This window comes from Muntiacus reevesi, chromosome 18, assembly GCF_963930625.1.
Source record: "Muntiacus reevesi chromosome 18, mMunRee1.1, whole genome shotgun sequence".
NCBI classification, from domain to species: domain Eukaryota; kingdom Metazoa; phylum Chordata; class Mammalia; order Artiodactyla; family Cervidae; genus Muntiacus; species Muntiacus reevesi.
Genome location: NC_089266.1, coordinates 10,208,116 through 10,223,989, shown reverse-complemented (window position 1 = coordinate 10,223,989; position 15,874 = coordinate 10,208,116). Strand labels below are relative to the sequence as shown.

Here is a 15,874-nt window from a genome sequence, read left to right as displayed (position 1 = left end):
GGATTGTCTCTGTGGGTGAAAGGGAGCTTACTCGTCAGTAATTTCAAGATACAGTTGAAGGACTTCCCTGGTAGTCCAGTGGCTAAGACTCCATAGTCCAATGCAGGGGGCCCAGGTTCGATCCTCAGTCAGGGAACTCGATCTCATTGCTGCAACTAAGAGTTCAAATGCTGCAACTAAAACTAGTGGGAAGCTGCTATATAACACAGGGAACCCAGCAGGTGCTCTGTGATGACCTAGAGGGGTGGGATGGAAGTGGGGAGAGAGGCTAAAGAGGGAGAATATATATATATATAATTATGACTGATTTGAGTTGTCGTAGGACAGAAACCAACACAATATTGTAAAACACTTAACCTCCAATTTAAGAAATTAGATTTTGCATGCCACAACAAAGATTGAAGATCCCGCATGCTGCACCTAAGACCCAGAGCAGCCAAATCAATAAGGTAATTAATTAATTTAAAAAGATACAGCTGAAGATACAAAATACAGAAATGTTTTCGGCTTCACACTGGCCTTTGTGGTCAGAATAGCAGGAGAGTCAGGGTCTGGTTGGTCTATGTAGCTTGCACTCCCTAAAGTGCCAAAACTACAGAGAACCCCATTTTAAAGAGAAGAAACTGGGCATGTAGATGTGATGATTTGCCCAGGGTCTCATACATAACTAGTGGCAAAACTCGAGGCAGAGCAGAACCAAAGAAAAAGTGAAAGGTGGGCGATGACTGATGCTTCTCATCCAGGCGAGTGGTGGCAGGACCCTCGCTTTGTGTTTTATCTTAAAAAGCAATTATTAGACCCAATTATTAAAAGCATCCCTCTGCTGTTGGAACTTGTGGCTCTTTAGAAAGGATGAACATCCTTCCCTGTGCTTTCTTACCAGTGCTTTAAATTTCTTTGCAGAATTTATTTACCCACGTTTCATAGGAGAAAAGCAAACCTCTTTTGAAAATGACGTAAACAGAAAATGTCAGTTGTCTAATAAAGTCTGAAGAGTAGTCATGGTAAGAAATGAATGACCGGAGCCTTTCCCAGGCAGATCCTCCCATAGGGGAGGATGGAGGGATGAGCGTGCTGTAAAGACATGGCGTCTTTCCTGTTGCCTGGGCTGGATGTTTATAAATTATGTGCTGTTGCCCTTGACCTGTTTCTTTAGCTGAAGTTTCCATGTAAAACACTGGATTTCCAGAGGGGTTTTCTCTGTGGTGTGGTTTGTTCAAAAAGGTTGGCTCTTGTATTTGTTCTCCAGAATGACTTTCTCCCCAGGAACTGCCGGTGAAAAGAACCACTTCTCCAATTAATTCCAGATGTGGAATACATCAACCTGCATCTTTTCAAAATATTCACAATCTTTTAAAAAAATTAATTAACTTTTTTTTGGTTGCGCTGGATCTTCGTTGCTGCACGCCAGCTTTCTCTAGCTGCGGCGAGTGGGGGTTACTTTTCCCCGCGGTGCCCAGGCTTCTCATTGCGATGGCTTCTCTTGTTGCTGAACACAGGCTGTAGGCACACAGGCTTCGGTAGTTGCAGCACGCGGGCTCTAAAGCGCGGGGTTCCCTGCATTGGCAGGAGGATTCTTATCCTCTGTACCACCAGGGAAGACCACGTTGCATTTTTTATTAAGACGGTGGGAGTATTTAAGTTGTACTCTGTTTAAAAAAACAAAAGCAATCTGATGATGGCTTGACTCTGAAGATTGAAAAACGTCATTTTCCATGTTGAACCACCAGGCATCAATTCACCTGGGGGGATTTGGCTGACACCCTACAGCTGGAACCCAGAATGGCCTCAAGTAGGAATTCCCAGGGGCTCCTTGGAGCATCCTTATCCACCGTCCCTGAGCTTCTTTCACAGAGCAACCAGGTCTACAGCCAGGTTCTGGTGGGAGTTGGGTAGACTTCTTCAGGGTGGGGACACCGCAAACTGTTCTTCCTGGCTCCCCCATGGGTGCCTGCAGCAACACTTATTTTATTAGCCAAGCAGGACACTGGGACAATGGGAAGCCAGCTAAGCAAACTGGATCCTCTGTTTAGACCTCATGGCCTGAAACATGAACAATGTGCAGTCTCTGTGCTTTTTTTTCTTTTTTGGTGGAGCCCCAGAATCATTTTGTTTCCTAAAATAAATATAACATAAAACATATCATTTTAACTACCTTAAGTGTATAAATCAGTGACATTTAATGCATTCACAGTGTTGTGTAACCATCACCACTATTTAGTCCCCAAACATTTTCATCACCCCAAGAGGGAACTTGCACTCATGAAGCAGTTACCCCTCCCGATTTCTCCTTCCCCTCAGTCCCTGGCAACCACAAACTCCTTTCTGTCTCCAAGGATGTGCCTCTCCTGGACATTTCATATAAATGGAATCAGGTAACATGTGGCCTTTTGTGTCTGGCTTCTTCTACTTACCATGTTCTTAAGGTTCACCTGTGTTCTCACGTGTATCAGTGCTTCACTCCTTCGTGTGGCTCAGTACTATTTCACTGTAAGGCTACATCGAATTTCATTTATGTTTTTCTGTTGATGGGTATGTGAGCTGTTTCCACCTTTTGAAGACTGTCAAGAATGCTGCTCTGAACATTTGTGTACAAGTGTTTGTTTGAACGTTTGTTTTCAATTCTTTGGGGGTATATACCCAGGAGTGGAATTGTTTTGGTAATTCTGTATTTGACTTCATGAGGACCCAGTAAACTTCCACAGTGGCTGCACCGTTTTACATTCCTACCAGCAATATATGAGGGTTTCAACTTTTCCACATCCTTATTAACATTTCTTATTTTCCTTTTAAAATGACAGTCATCCTATGGGGAGAAGTGGTGTCTCGGTGTGGTTTCGATTTGATTTCTGTGATGATGGTGATGTTGAGTGTCTGTCCTGGTGCTCCGCAGTCATTCGCCGAGGCTCCCTTGCACTTTACCAATACTCTGTGCAACAGCAGGCAAGTCTGTCCAGAAGGGAGTTGAACTGGGTGAATGGCCTTTAAGCTACTTTGTCCACATAACTCCTAAAAGAACTTGGAAAAGTCGTGCCCCTGTGGTACCTTTTTATTAGGTTGGTATCTCTTGTTCTTCATCATGAGGTTTGTTAAGGTTGCAAAGGGTGTGATTTCTGGGATATTGTCAATTTTGACTCAAAAATAAAATAGTTCCTCACTCTAGAGAAGCAAAACCTGACATTTTGTCTTATTTCCAAGATCATCGAGCAAGTCATGTTCCTTTGCCAGAAACAAACCAACCCAGCAAGCAACTTCTCACCTTAAAATAAAAATCATAGTATCCAAATGATCACACCTTGCCTATTTCCTGTGAACCTCGACTCAATTTGATAATAACAATATTTTTAGCCCTGACCTTTGCTCTTCCTGTCACGTGTCCTGACGTTTAGGATTAGCAATACCACATGAGAAAGCAGTTGTTGGCCCACTCGGGACAGACACATGTAAATTTGGTGACCTTGGTTTTCTTGTGGTTTTTCCCCGATTTAAATACTTGATGGCTCTTTGGATTTGGGGAGCTGGTACTTCTGAAGTCTGCCTTTTCTTTACTGTTTGCAAGAAAACTTTCTTTTTCTAAACACATCTGCCGCCGGATTCCTTGGGCGATTCTTTTAAATATATCAAACAAAATGTAATTTAGGTAGCAGTGTGGCGTCATGATATCAAAGTTGTGGGCAAATTCTCCTTGGTTCTTTTCTCCTCCACTTTTCACTTCTCCCACTGAATTTTATTTTAATAAAAGCATTTTTACATTTGACAGTAATTCACTAATCACTCAAGCATAGGTCTGTGCAACAAAAAAACATGTCCATAATTTAAATTTAAAATATTTTATTTCCTGTGACTCTAAGACTCTCAGTATTAAAAATTACTCTGGGTTGAGTGATTTATACAATTAATCGATTCCTCAAACCAGCCAAAATATATTAAAATTGTGGTATATATTTATGATATACATATAAAAATTAGTTGCTGGACTGCATCTCTTAATGAGATGAACGGGGCTGTATGTTTTCAAATGGTTCATGTGTTGTTGGATGAATATTACTTATTATCTCAGACGTGGTTCAGAATCAATTCCATCCCTGTTTTTCATTTTTATTGGTCTAGACCATGAGAAAACTTGTTCATATAAAATTTATACATGGTAACGGGATAGTTTTATTTTTTAACTTCTTGGAGATCTAAGCCAAAAGTCATAGTGATTTATCATGAAAAACATAACAGGACAAAAATGACTAGATTAAATTCTCCTCCCGATGTTAAAGACTCCGGGCTTCAGCGACTTGCTGTCTTGGCAGTGGGGTTATGCGAGTAGCCTGGGTCTCTCTCCTACCGGGAGATTCACCACCTTCGTTCTCCTCTTGCCTTGTGGGATGGAAGGAAGGACAACCTCCGGAGGTGTGATGGGGTGAGGAGGCGGCGTCCCTGTACTGGTGGTGGTGGGGGGCCCCCAGGCTTAGCCTCTGCCAAGCTCTCTCTGGAAACGCGCCCCCGGGCGGGCAGACCCAGACAGCCTCAGAACCGCCCGCTGCGCTTTGGCTATTAGGAAATGCGGGGGCCAGAGCGCTCCGGGCGGGATAAGGAGTAGGAGGGTCCGGGGTCGCCGCGCAGACCTTCCCACCTGGGGTGCGCGCCCCAGGGTGCTGCTCTGCCCCTGAAGTGATCCTTCAAGGTCGAACTGCAGAGAGAGTCGAGGAACCCGCTGCCCACCGATCACAAAGGGGAGGGGCGCACCAGCTTGCTGCGCGTGCGCGGGCAAGGGTGCTACCGGGCCTCGGGCCGTACATGCGGGCAGCGGGGGTAGGGGGCGCCTGTTCGGAGCGCGTGTCCTCTGATGTTCGGGCCCCGAGCGAGCGTGGGATGTGTGTGTGTTCGCGCGCGCGCGCGCGTGTGTGTATGTTGTACGTGTATGCGTATGTGGCTGGGATGTGGAGTAAGATGGTGTTTTGCATGAGGTGCATGCAGTGTGCTCAACTCGTATGGAGTGTGTCTGCGTGTGTGTGGCGTGCTTTGTGTGTATGTGGGGTGTGTGGAGACGGTGGGGTATGTTACATGCTGCTGCGGGTGAGTTGAGTGTGGAGCGTCGCAGTTGTTTGTGATAGTGTACAGCATTTGCACCGCTCCGGGTTCGCGTCCCGTCTGGTTTGGGCTGCGCTCCCAGCTTGGGGCTCAGAGGACCTCCGCTTGCCGCGCGCAGGACACCAGCTCGGGCTGGACCAAGTGCGGCAGATAACCATGGCAACAGATGCTCCCGCGGCGGAGGTGGGCGGGGGCGGGTGGGGGAGGCATCTGATGAGGCGCCCAGGCTAGGTACTGGACACGCCGCCTCCTCGGTTCCCCGGCATGCCTGGGGGATCCGGGGTCCTCACTCGGGCGCTTGGCAGGCCTGGGGCGGGGCCCAAAGGATTCCTGCTGTCATCTCGCAGCGAGTTCTGTTCACAAAGCCCTTGCTGCTTCCAGGTGTGAAGGCGCAGCAAGTCTTTGACGCTTCGGATCCTGCTCAGGGGAGACACCCCCGCGTTCTAAAGGTGGCCGGGAGCCTCACAAGCAGTTAATCGGGTTTTATGACCCACAGGTGCTCCTGTTGGGTCCCAGGACAAATGAAAAAACCTGGGAAGGGCTGAAGGGAGTTTGGCACAGGCTTCTCTTCAGCGGAGAGGGGAGCAGCTCACAGGTTCTGGAAAGCAGACTTCACTCCCATCCAGTAGAGCCTTTGTGGGAAAAGACTGGCCAGGCCTACCAGCTTTGATATACCTGTGCTCCCCTCCCACCTCTGTTCAGAGCCAGCCGGTGGGAGATGCCACCTCAGTTCTTATCCTGTGTAACGGGAGGAGGTTGGTCTAGATCACTTTTCATTCATTCATTCATTCATTCATAACCTTTATCTAGCGCAAAGATGCTCAAGTGTAGTGCCAGGGACAGCAGTATCAGAATCACCTGGGAACTAGAGAGAAATGTAAATTCTCAGGCCCATTTTCAGACCTACCAATGTGAGAAGCACTGATCTGCGGTGACCCTTGTGCTAAACATGGGGCTACATGACCCCTCCCATCATGGGATTCTAAAACAAACCTAGTGGGGAAAGTTCTAGCTCTTTTTTCTGAACATCCTGTGTTTTGCTTGGGGATCCAGCTAAAACAGATGAAGCATAAATACTTCTTGGCCACATCCCCAAGGCTGGTCTGAGAAGGAGTGTGGCTATTTCAGAGAAGGAGGAGTAGAAGTTGGAGTAAGAGGAGGTTCTGAATTCCTCTCAACTTCAGAAGTTGCATTAGAAAGACTTCAAGGGGTGTTGAGGAGCCCAAGAGCGCCGCCTCCTGGTGACAGTGTGTAGGACTGCTCTAAAGAATGGGGCTTCTTGACAAAGGGGGCTTTCAGTGTCCCAATCATACACCCAGCCAGGCATGAACTACCCGGTCATTACTCGGGAACGTTTCATCCATTACAGCCAGCAGCTGGACTGGCCAAATTCAACAAAGGCTCTGAGAAAACAGGAAGTTGTGTGTGGCTGATATGTAAGAGAGTCCTCAGTCATGTCCACGTGGCTCGAGAATGCAGTGCATGGCTTTGTTTCAGCCGGGGTTTTCTCCAGACCCTTTTAGTCAGGCTAATAGTAAAATGAACTTTGTACAGAGAACCGCAACATTAGTTTTCCATGGAGTCCTGGACTCCTCTGATAGGTACTGAGAAGGGTGCAGGGCATGGTGGAAATCCAGTGTACTTCTGTGGAGGGGTTGGGTGGCAGACTTTGGACACTGGCCTTGGGGAGGCTGAGAGCTGCCCTCCAGAAGCATCCTGGGCTGGCCACCCTGTGGGAAGGGAGGGGAGGAGGGAGGGGCGTGGACAACTAGTGTGGTTATCCTGACTCTGGAAAACCTCCTTTATTATTTTTGTTTTGTTGTGTCTACCAGTCAACATTTTTCTTTAAATCAACTCATTTTTTTTTCACTTAAGTTACTTTTAAAAGGAAAAAACTTAGAAAATAACAGAACACAAATGGAAAATCAGTAGCATTCAGCCAAACTGAAGGTAATCATAAAAACAAATATAAGGCAGATATCTCTCTTTTCTCTCTCTTTTTCTTTTCTGTTTGAGAAAACTGATCAAGAGTGATTCTCAGAATATCTGTTGGCTCATCCCTGGAAAGTAGGCTAGTCTGGCCATAGTCGTTGTGGGCTCTTGGTGAAAGGTTGGGTGTCTCTTAGAGACGGGGGTCATGGCGGTTATGTTGATATCTGTGAGCGCTCAATGCTCCATGTACATGGATGCAAAGGGATAACCTCACCCACTAGTTTCCTCCAGCCTGATTTGGGCCTGTCCAGATTCAGAAGCCAGTGTGGGCAGCCAGGAGGGCCTGGGTATCCCAGTAGGGCTGCGGGCGGTGGGGGTGGGACAGTCCTTCCAGGACAACTATGGGATGCAGGGCCAGGGAGTCACAGGGCCTTTCCGGTCAGGCAGGACTCCAGCTCCAGGCCGGTGCTTAGGCAGCTGTGGAGGGCAGGTTGGGATTGATCCTGCAGATGGAGATGGGGCTCAAGCTGCAGGTAGAAGTAAGAGGCCTGGGGAAGGGAAAGGAGGGATTCATAGACAGGGAATAGACAGATCCTGACACCTCGTCCTTCAAAGAATGTGTCTGTCATTGCTATAGCTGGATTTATACACAAGAGCTGAATTTGACAACTTTAGCATCTCCCATAGTAGGGTTTTAATTATCCCCGTGGCTACTATCTAAGAACCACCTGTCTCGGTGCTTCGTCCTGGGGTAATCTCAGAGACATAGACACTCCTTATTATCCAATTTTTCCAAATGAGGAAACTGAGGCTGGGGGAGGTAAACTACTCCCCTCAGGCCATGGGGACAGACTGGAGCAGTACTTGGTCTGCTCCAAAGTCTATGCTCTTGAAAGCTGTTGTGAGTGCACAGTCCTTGAAGTGGCTCAATACTGACAATGTCCAAGACACTAGGTGGTGGACATGGCCCCCTGCTCCTGGCCTGGCCACCCAGGTCCCTTCTGAAGCCAGTGAATACTCACCTTTTCTTAAAACTTCTCCAAGGATACGTCTTATGTGTAGATTTACCCACCCCCCAACCCCCTACCCTCCCCCACAATGGCATTCTACCATTTGCAGCATTTTCTTTTTAGCTGAGCAATGTGGCAAAGAGTTCTGGTTTCCTATCAGTTCTTATCCCCCCCTTTGCTTTTTAATGGGGAGCCCAACCTTTACCAGCTTTTGCTGGCAGTCCAACCAGGGCCTGTTCCCAGCAAGAATGGGTAGGTTCCCCTGTGTTTGTCAACCTCCTAAGAAACTAGGAGTTTATTATAACCTGGATCCAAGTGGCAAGACAATAAGAAACCAGCAGGCTTTAGAATAAAAAGTTGCGTCCACATTGGCCACTGTGTTTTGGTAACAGCCAGTGGGGTCCTTTATTCCCATCCATGCTTTCTGCCCGGCGGTGCACTCCTGGTGGCCTGCGGGCAGGACCTGGTCCTGGAGATGGAGGTGGCCCCTCAGCTGGAGGTGTGCGGACTTAGGGCTGGGAGCTCCAGGGCAGAGCCTCCTTATCGCCCACTGGAGATGGAGTTTGGGGTGTGAGTATTTGAGGCTTCTGTCCTAGTACAACCACCACCAAGCCTGCTGCACCTTCCCAAGAGGGCACTCGGGTACCCCCTCCCCATCACGGTGCACTAGGTGACCGCCCTTCCCCATCCCTGCCCCCTCGCCCTGCCCCGTGCTGTCATGGGGGTGGTTCTGCTTTGAGAGGAGAGGAGGAGGTGGAAAGGGGGGTTGAAGGAGAAGGAGAGGGAGGGAAGGAATGGGGGCATCTTGGGAATCTGGGGGCTGTGGGTCAGTGAACCAGATTATGCCCCCAGAGGTCTAAACCTGGGCGGGGGTCAGATTGTTAGCATGTTGATGGCAAGATTGCTTGGCCATGATGATGGCCAAGCCTGGGCTGGGGCTGTGGGGACACGGAGGAATGTAGGCCTGGTCCCATGTCTACTGAGGAGACAGGCCCATCCGTATCCAGTAGATCATCACAGCAGGAGCAGGCTCAGATCCTGTTTGCAGCTTCTGGAGGCTTCCTGGAAGAGATGGGCCTGGAAGGACAGGTGTGTGTTGGGTTGGGAAGAAGGGATGGGGCAGGGGAAGGTGGAGGAGATGGAGCAGGTGGAGGAGATGAAGGTGGAGGAGATGGAGCAGACAGGCCTGGAGGGAGGGAGTAGAGGGCATCTGGGTGGGGGCATGGACAGTGCATGGAGGCACCCGTGTCACGTGGAGACAGAGGAGGGCCCCATGGGAATTCCTGACCCTCAGCTGGACCTGGGAGGGCACAGGGTGGGTGCAGGTAGGGGCACGGGGGGGCATAATGACTCCAACTTCCTCACATCCCCATCTCCTGGGCCTCTGATCCTTGAGCAGTGGGTGTTATGCGACCTTGACCAGGAGAGTTGCAGCCACCAGCAGTCCCAACACCAAGGGAGGCCAGCCGCTTGGCAGGAGGGCAGACCCTAAGGAAAGTCAGAGGATTCGTGAATGAGAGAAGTGGGAGCATGTTCCTCACCCTGACTCTTTAATGGCAGGCGAGGTGTCCCCAGGCCGCCCCCACATCTCCCTGTTTTCATCATCACCCCACCCCGCCGCCCTGTTCACCTGCCCCAGCTGCACTGGCCTCCTGGCTTGTGTTCAGTGTGATCCCTCACAGCCCCTGCCCAGCGAGGCCTGCCCATCCCCAGCCAGGTGCCCCCAAGAGCTGCCACCTTGCCAGCTCCCGGGTGACCTTTGCCCCTGAGATGGGTCAGGGTTAGGGCAAGGATGTGTGTAGGGGAGGCCGACAGAGGAAGCAGTCCTCACGTGGCCATGGAGCCTGGAGGTAGCGTGTCCAGTGGGCAAACTGCAGCTCCTCTGGCCCTCAGCCTCCCCATCTTAAACAAGGCTGCACCTGTCCACCGGCTCTCCGGCCTGTGCGGTGCCAGGTGCCATGGGATGTCAGGGACTCCAGATGTTCCCACGCACCAGGGACAGGAAGGAGCAGGCGGGGCACCCTGGTTACGGCCCTGCAGGCCCCTATCCCCTCCAGCTGCCTGGAGGCACACCTGAGGGGGTCGTGGTCAGCGAGGGGCTGAGTGTGGGTGTCTGGGTGCTCAGGACACTGTCGTTGGTCTCCTGGAGAATAGGCAGCAGGGTGCTGAGGAGCCCATCGTTGGCCTCTGGCACGATGCCCAGCAGTTTGCACATGAGCTCATACACGTGGACGCTCTCGAAGGGTTCCACCTCCAGGCCCTTCTTGAAGCTGGGGCCCACCGCCCGGAAGATGGTCTTCATGTCCATGACCTTATTGTCGAAGCCATGCTCCCCATTGTTGAACTGCACGTTCACTCTCTGCCCGGAGGGAGGGTCCTGAGTGAGTTTGTGCTGACCCTTCCAGCCCACCCCACCCTCTCCCAGGAGCACCACCTGCCGGGCCGCGGGTTGCAGAGGACGGCTGGAGGGAGTTCAGATGGGGCTGGGGTGGGAAAGATTCTGAGCCTCCGTGTCTCTGAATTCTCAGCCCCAAAGATCAGTGGCCCAAAGAAGGAGCCTCAGTGAAGACCCAGAAACATGAATGGAGACCCACGTAAAGGGGGCAGAGCTTCAGCCAAGGACGCGCTCCTTTCCATGACTGGGCGCCCACGCGTCAGTACTTCCTTTCCTAGAATCCTGCCTTTGCTCTGCATGTTGCTTCCCTCTCAGCCTCTCTGAGCTCTCTCACCTCTTCTATGTCACTCTTACAGCTAGCCTTCCCACTTTACCCTATACACGCACGTGCACACACAAACACATGTATCCATGCACACCGGTACGCAAAGCATGTCCACACCCCAACTCCTGTCGCATAGTGTGGGTGTGTCCCTTTGGAGGCTGACGCGCCTCAAGTTGGGGTCTGAGTAGAAACAGGGGAGTGACTTTTACAGAACTGGAGAGAGATGCAGCAGGGCAGAGAAGTGCCTGCACCCTGGACTCACCCCGTGGATGACGTAACCCGGGTCACTGTACATAAGCAGAGGGGTGACCCGGGAGTGATTGGCGTAGTGGAGGGATTTGGGGAAGAACTCCTTCTTGTAGACGTGGAGTCTGGGGTGGGCGTCCTTGAGGGCCTCGTACACCTTCTCCAGCATTCCTTCCTTGGGGAGCAGCATCCCGTTTGGTCCATAGTCTAGGAGCTCAAACTCAATGTCCTTGAAGCTGAAGTTGGAGACCTTGTGGAGCTCCACCAGGTCGCTGGCCATCTTGTTGACGGTGGTCATGCCGTGGTCAGACACGATGAGCAGGTTGAGGTTGCTCTCCAGGCCGCTCTTCCTAATGCTGTCCCGGAGGTAGCCTACGGTCCTGTCCACCTGCATCACTATCTCCTTCCTCTCCTGGGACTCGGGGCCGTACCTGTGGCCCGTGGAGTCCGGCTCTCCGAAGTAGAGGGTGACCAGGTCCAGGCCCTCGTCCGTGAACCACTTCATCACTGTGTCGATGTTGGCCCTCCACTCCACCTCATCCTTATAGTTGTGTAGGATGCCTTCCTTCCGGCTCAGCGTCACGGCTTCGCCTTGGTAGGTGACGTTCCCGCCAGGGTAGAAGAAGGAGCCGGTCTTCAGGCCCTGCGGGGGGAAGGTGGCATCAGAGCCGAGGGCCGCCTCCCGCTTGTCCCCTGCTGACACATATGCCCCAATTGCCTGCCCCCCGGTCTGCCCACTCAGCCATCCCTGCTCCTGACTGCAGCCACGGGCCTTTGTATTTTCTGAAAGACCTTTCATAGCTCTTATCTTATGTTATCAGGGCTGATACTGATTTTATAGAGGAGAGAGCAAGGTGCCCAGTGGACTCAGCACTGATGAGATAGTGGATATAGAAGTGTCCCCAGATATGCTGTGTCCTCGTTGTCACTGTGGCCGGAGGTCACAGCGCTGCTCTGTGAGCTCTCCCTTCTGACCTGCAGCCCGATGTCTCCTGCCATGCGTCCATCAGCCCCTCCATTGCCTGCCCTTCTAGCCTTCAACCCGGCCATCCGTCTGTCTCTCCGTAAACCAATTGCTGTTTTGTTTACAGATCCATCTGTCCTTGCCACCAGCTGTCCACTGCCTCAGGTCATCATGTCCACCTTGAGATGTCAATTCTCGGCTACGCTTTCTGCAAGGGAGCCTGGTGTCTGTAGCTCCTTCTGAAGTGAGGGGACTCAGATGTGAGTGGACACCCTGCCTGTGAAGTTTATTCTGGGCTCACCTTGAAATCATCCATTGAGTTTGTTGTCAGGAAGCCCAGAGCATTGCAAGAGGCTATGGTTCTGGGTTTTTCACTGGGATGACCCACCTCTTACTTTTATCTTTCAGCCTTTAGAATTTGACTGCCAGGCCTTGAGAGGGGAACCAGGATGAAGCCATTTCGTTGTTCCCTGCCTGTTAGTGGACTGACATTATTTTCCATGAGGCCCCCTTCTCACCAGCACTGAAGCCCAGTTTTCCATCCAGTCAGGAGAACGCAGCAATCTCTCTGGGTCCCAGGGAGGACAGGGCAGCCTGTGCAGCCACTGGTGGGTCCCCATAGGCACCCGGCTCCCATCTCCCATGCGGCCCCGCTCAGCACCTCTCTATGCTGGGAGCACTGAACTCCCAGGTCCCGCCGTGGATGTCACGTGGCCATGCCATGGTCACGGCCTGCTTGGCCAGGTCCCCCTCCCGCCTGCTCCATCTGTCCAAGTGGGTGTGGGTGCAGCGTTACCTGCCTCTGGGCGGTGATCCAGATGGGCAAGCTGCCGTTGTCCCACCATTTCTGGATGCCCAGTGTGGTGTGGTAGGGCCACTTCAGCTTGCTGCTCGTGTTGTAGAACATGTTGTGAACCACCCCGTGATTCTCGACGTATTTGCCTGTGGGATGGCAGAGGGGGGTGGTGGGAGGGAGGGCACAGCCAGGGCAGGGGGCAGGGAAGCACCTGTGGCTCTGGGAGCCGGGCTGGGCCACCACAGCCACGTACCCTGGCCCAGAGATTCTGCTTCCACATTGAGTAGCTTATCCTGCCGCTGAACTCCCACAAAGGCATAAATACACATGTTCCAGGATATCGTTTGCAGCCTCGTTGGTTTTAGCAGAAGATTGGGAGCAACCTGGCTGGCTCTCTGGAGAGAGCTAATTAAATCAATTATGGCCCAGCCATGAAATGGAACCTCAGGCAGGAAGATAAATGAACCAAGAGAAGGTGTCTTTTTTAACTTTTTTTTTTCAGGACTTCCCTGGTGGTCCAATAGTTAAGATTCCGCCTTGCAATTCAGGGGGCGTGGATTTGATCCCTGGTCAGGGAACTAGGATCCCACATGCCGCAGAGCAGCTAAGCCCGTGACGCGCAGCTACTCGAGCCACAGCTAGAGAGCCTGTGTCCGGCGACAAAAGATCCCACAAAAGATCCCTTTGTTACATGACGTAACAAAGACCTGGTGTACAGCAACTAAGACCTGACACAGCCAAATAAATAAATTTTTAAAAACCACAGAAAGCCCCCAAAGCACTATGCTCTATTGAAAACCTTGTGCACTGTTGGCAGGAATGTGAAATGGTGCAGCTGCTATGAAAAACAGTATGGTGGTTCCTCAAAATTTTTTTTAATGGTGAATATGAAGGAAGGAAGTGGACTCTTCAACACCCCTCTTTTTCTACTTTCTGAAGTCACATGGAGGCATTGGTCATGAAAATGCTGGTGTGAGAATGAGCTGTCTGTGACATGCCTTAAAGTCATGCTTCCCTGGCAGCTCAGATGGTAAAAAAGATCTGCCTGCAATGCAGGAAACCCTGGTTCATTCCCTGGGTTGGGAAGATCCCCCGGAGAAGGGAATAACAATCCACTTCAGGATTCTTGCCTAGAGAATTCCATGGACAGGCCATATGGTTGCAAAGAGTCGCACAGGACTGAGCGACTAACACTTTCACTTTCAAAGTCGTGTCCACCCAGAGCCTCTGAATGTGACCTTGTTTGGAAATAAGGTCTTTGCAGATGTCATTAGTTTTGTTAAGATGGCGGCATCCTGGGGACTTCCCTGGTGCACAATGGTAAAGAATCCACCTGCCAATGCAGAGGAAAGGGAAAGTGAAAGTCACTCAGGCATGTCTGACTCTTTGTGACCCCACGGACTATACAGTCCATGGAATTCTCCAGGCCCTAATACCGGAATGGGTAGCCTTTCCCTTTTCCTGGGGATCTTCCCAACCCAGGCATCAAACCCAGATCTCCCGCATTGCAGGTGGATTCTTTTCCAGTTGAGCCACAAGGGAAACCCAAGAATACTGGAGTGGGTAGCCTATACCTTCTCCAGGGGATCTTCCAGACTCAGGAATTTAACCAGGGTCTCCTGCATTGCAGGGATTCTTTACCGACTGAGCTACTAGGGAAGCCCTCCAATGCAGGGGACATGGGTTCAATCCCTGGTCTGGGAAGATCCCACATGCTGCAGAGCAACTAAGACTGTGTGCCACCACCACTCCTGAGCCTGCGAGCCACAATTACTGAGCCTGCGTGCTGCAACTACTGAAGCCTAGGCGCCTAGAGCCTGTGCTCTGTAGCGAGAGAAGCCCCACAATGAGAAGCTCGCGGCACTGAGTGAGCTCCTGCTCACTGCAACTAGAGAAAGCCCACGTGCAGCAATGAAGACCCAGTGCAGCCACAAATAAACAAATAAATAAAATATGTATAAAGAAAAGATGAGGGCATTCCGGATCAGATGGGCCCCAAATTCGATGACCGGTGTCCTTAACAAGAAGAGGAGAGATACACAGAGGGGAGATGGCCGTGTGACAGGGGGCAGGGATTGGAGAGCTGTGGCTGCAAGTCCAGGATCGCCTGGGTCCCCGGAAGCTGGGACAGGTGGGAAGGATCCTCCCTTCCAGCCTCTGGAGGGAGTGTGGCTCTGTGGCTCCTGGATTTTAGGCTTCTGGCCTAAATAGAGCAATGGTGGGTTCGAGGGTGGCTGGGAGCAAGCAATGGAAAGAGCAGGAGCCTCAGGCTCAACTCTCCTGCCTTTCTGAATCCTGGCCACACTCACCTCCACCAGAAGCCCTCCCGGTTTGCCGCCCTGGGTGTGGTCCCCATTTAAGATGAAACCTCCAGGTGTTTTTTGTCTGCCTTCTATCGCTTGCCACTGATGGTAAGGGTTCCTGACATCCCCTTCGGCCGTGTCATGTCTGCTCAGTCAGGGTGTCCCCTCCTTGGCCTCACCTTTGTCCTTGCACTGTGTGCCCCCCGGGTCGAGGCTCCATGCCCGCACTGTGGTTCGCTTTGTGGGTTCCCTGGATTCTCAGCTGCCCCCCAACAACCCCAAACCCCATCTGAGGCCAACACTCACCAGTGACCAGAGTGAAGTGGCAGGGGCTGGTCAAGGTGATGAAGGCCGGGGTCATGTAGCGAGCTTTCACCCCGTCCAGTGCCATGGCATCCAGGTTGGGGGTGTCCACGTCCTGGTCATAGTTCCAGCGGAAACCGTCGAAGGATACCAGGAGCAGCTTTTTCCGGGAGGCCTGCTGGCGGACGGGCGCCCCTGACGCTGGAGCCAGGAGGGTGGCCAGGGCCACGGCGAGGAGGACAGCTGGGGCTCCCATGATGGGTTCGCCAGAGAGGCAAGTGCTGAGGGAAGTTTTCTGCTGAAGAGCAGAGCAAAGTCCCAGGGTCACTGGGCAGCTCTTATCCTGCGCGTCTTTGAACTGAGACTGCACGAGCCTCAGAGAGTGGCCCCTGGCTGCTGTGTCCAGACCACCCTGGGCGTGGCCCTCGGGCGCATCTGCCTTTATCGACAGCGGCTCTCGATGCTCCTCCCCTTCGTGCACAAGTGTCTTTCCAGGGAGGATGGGGACAATTCTGGAA

The 15,874-nt window shown here is 51.7% G+C and overlaps 1 protein-coding gene across 1 annotated transcript; it reads right to left on the bottom strand.

Annotated features, from left to right (window-relative positions):
- Positions 1-9,418: 9,418 nt before the first annotated feature.
- ENPP7 (ectonucleotide pyrophosphatase/phosphodiesterase 7) lies at positions 9,419-15,612 on the bottom strand. Its single transcript, XM_065908769.1, has 5 exons — positions 15,360-15,612; positions 12,751-12,896; positions 11,007-11,633; positions 10,098-10,383; positions 9,419-9,512 (listed from the first exon to the last, which is right to left on the bottom strand). Exons 1-5 carry the CDS (start codon positions 15,610-15,612, stop codon positions 9,430-9,432), a joined length of 1,395 nt encoding a protein of 464 aa, XP_065764841.1. The 3' UTR covers positions 9,419-9,429.
- Between the last annotated feature and the right edge of the window lie 262 nt (positions 15,613-15,874).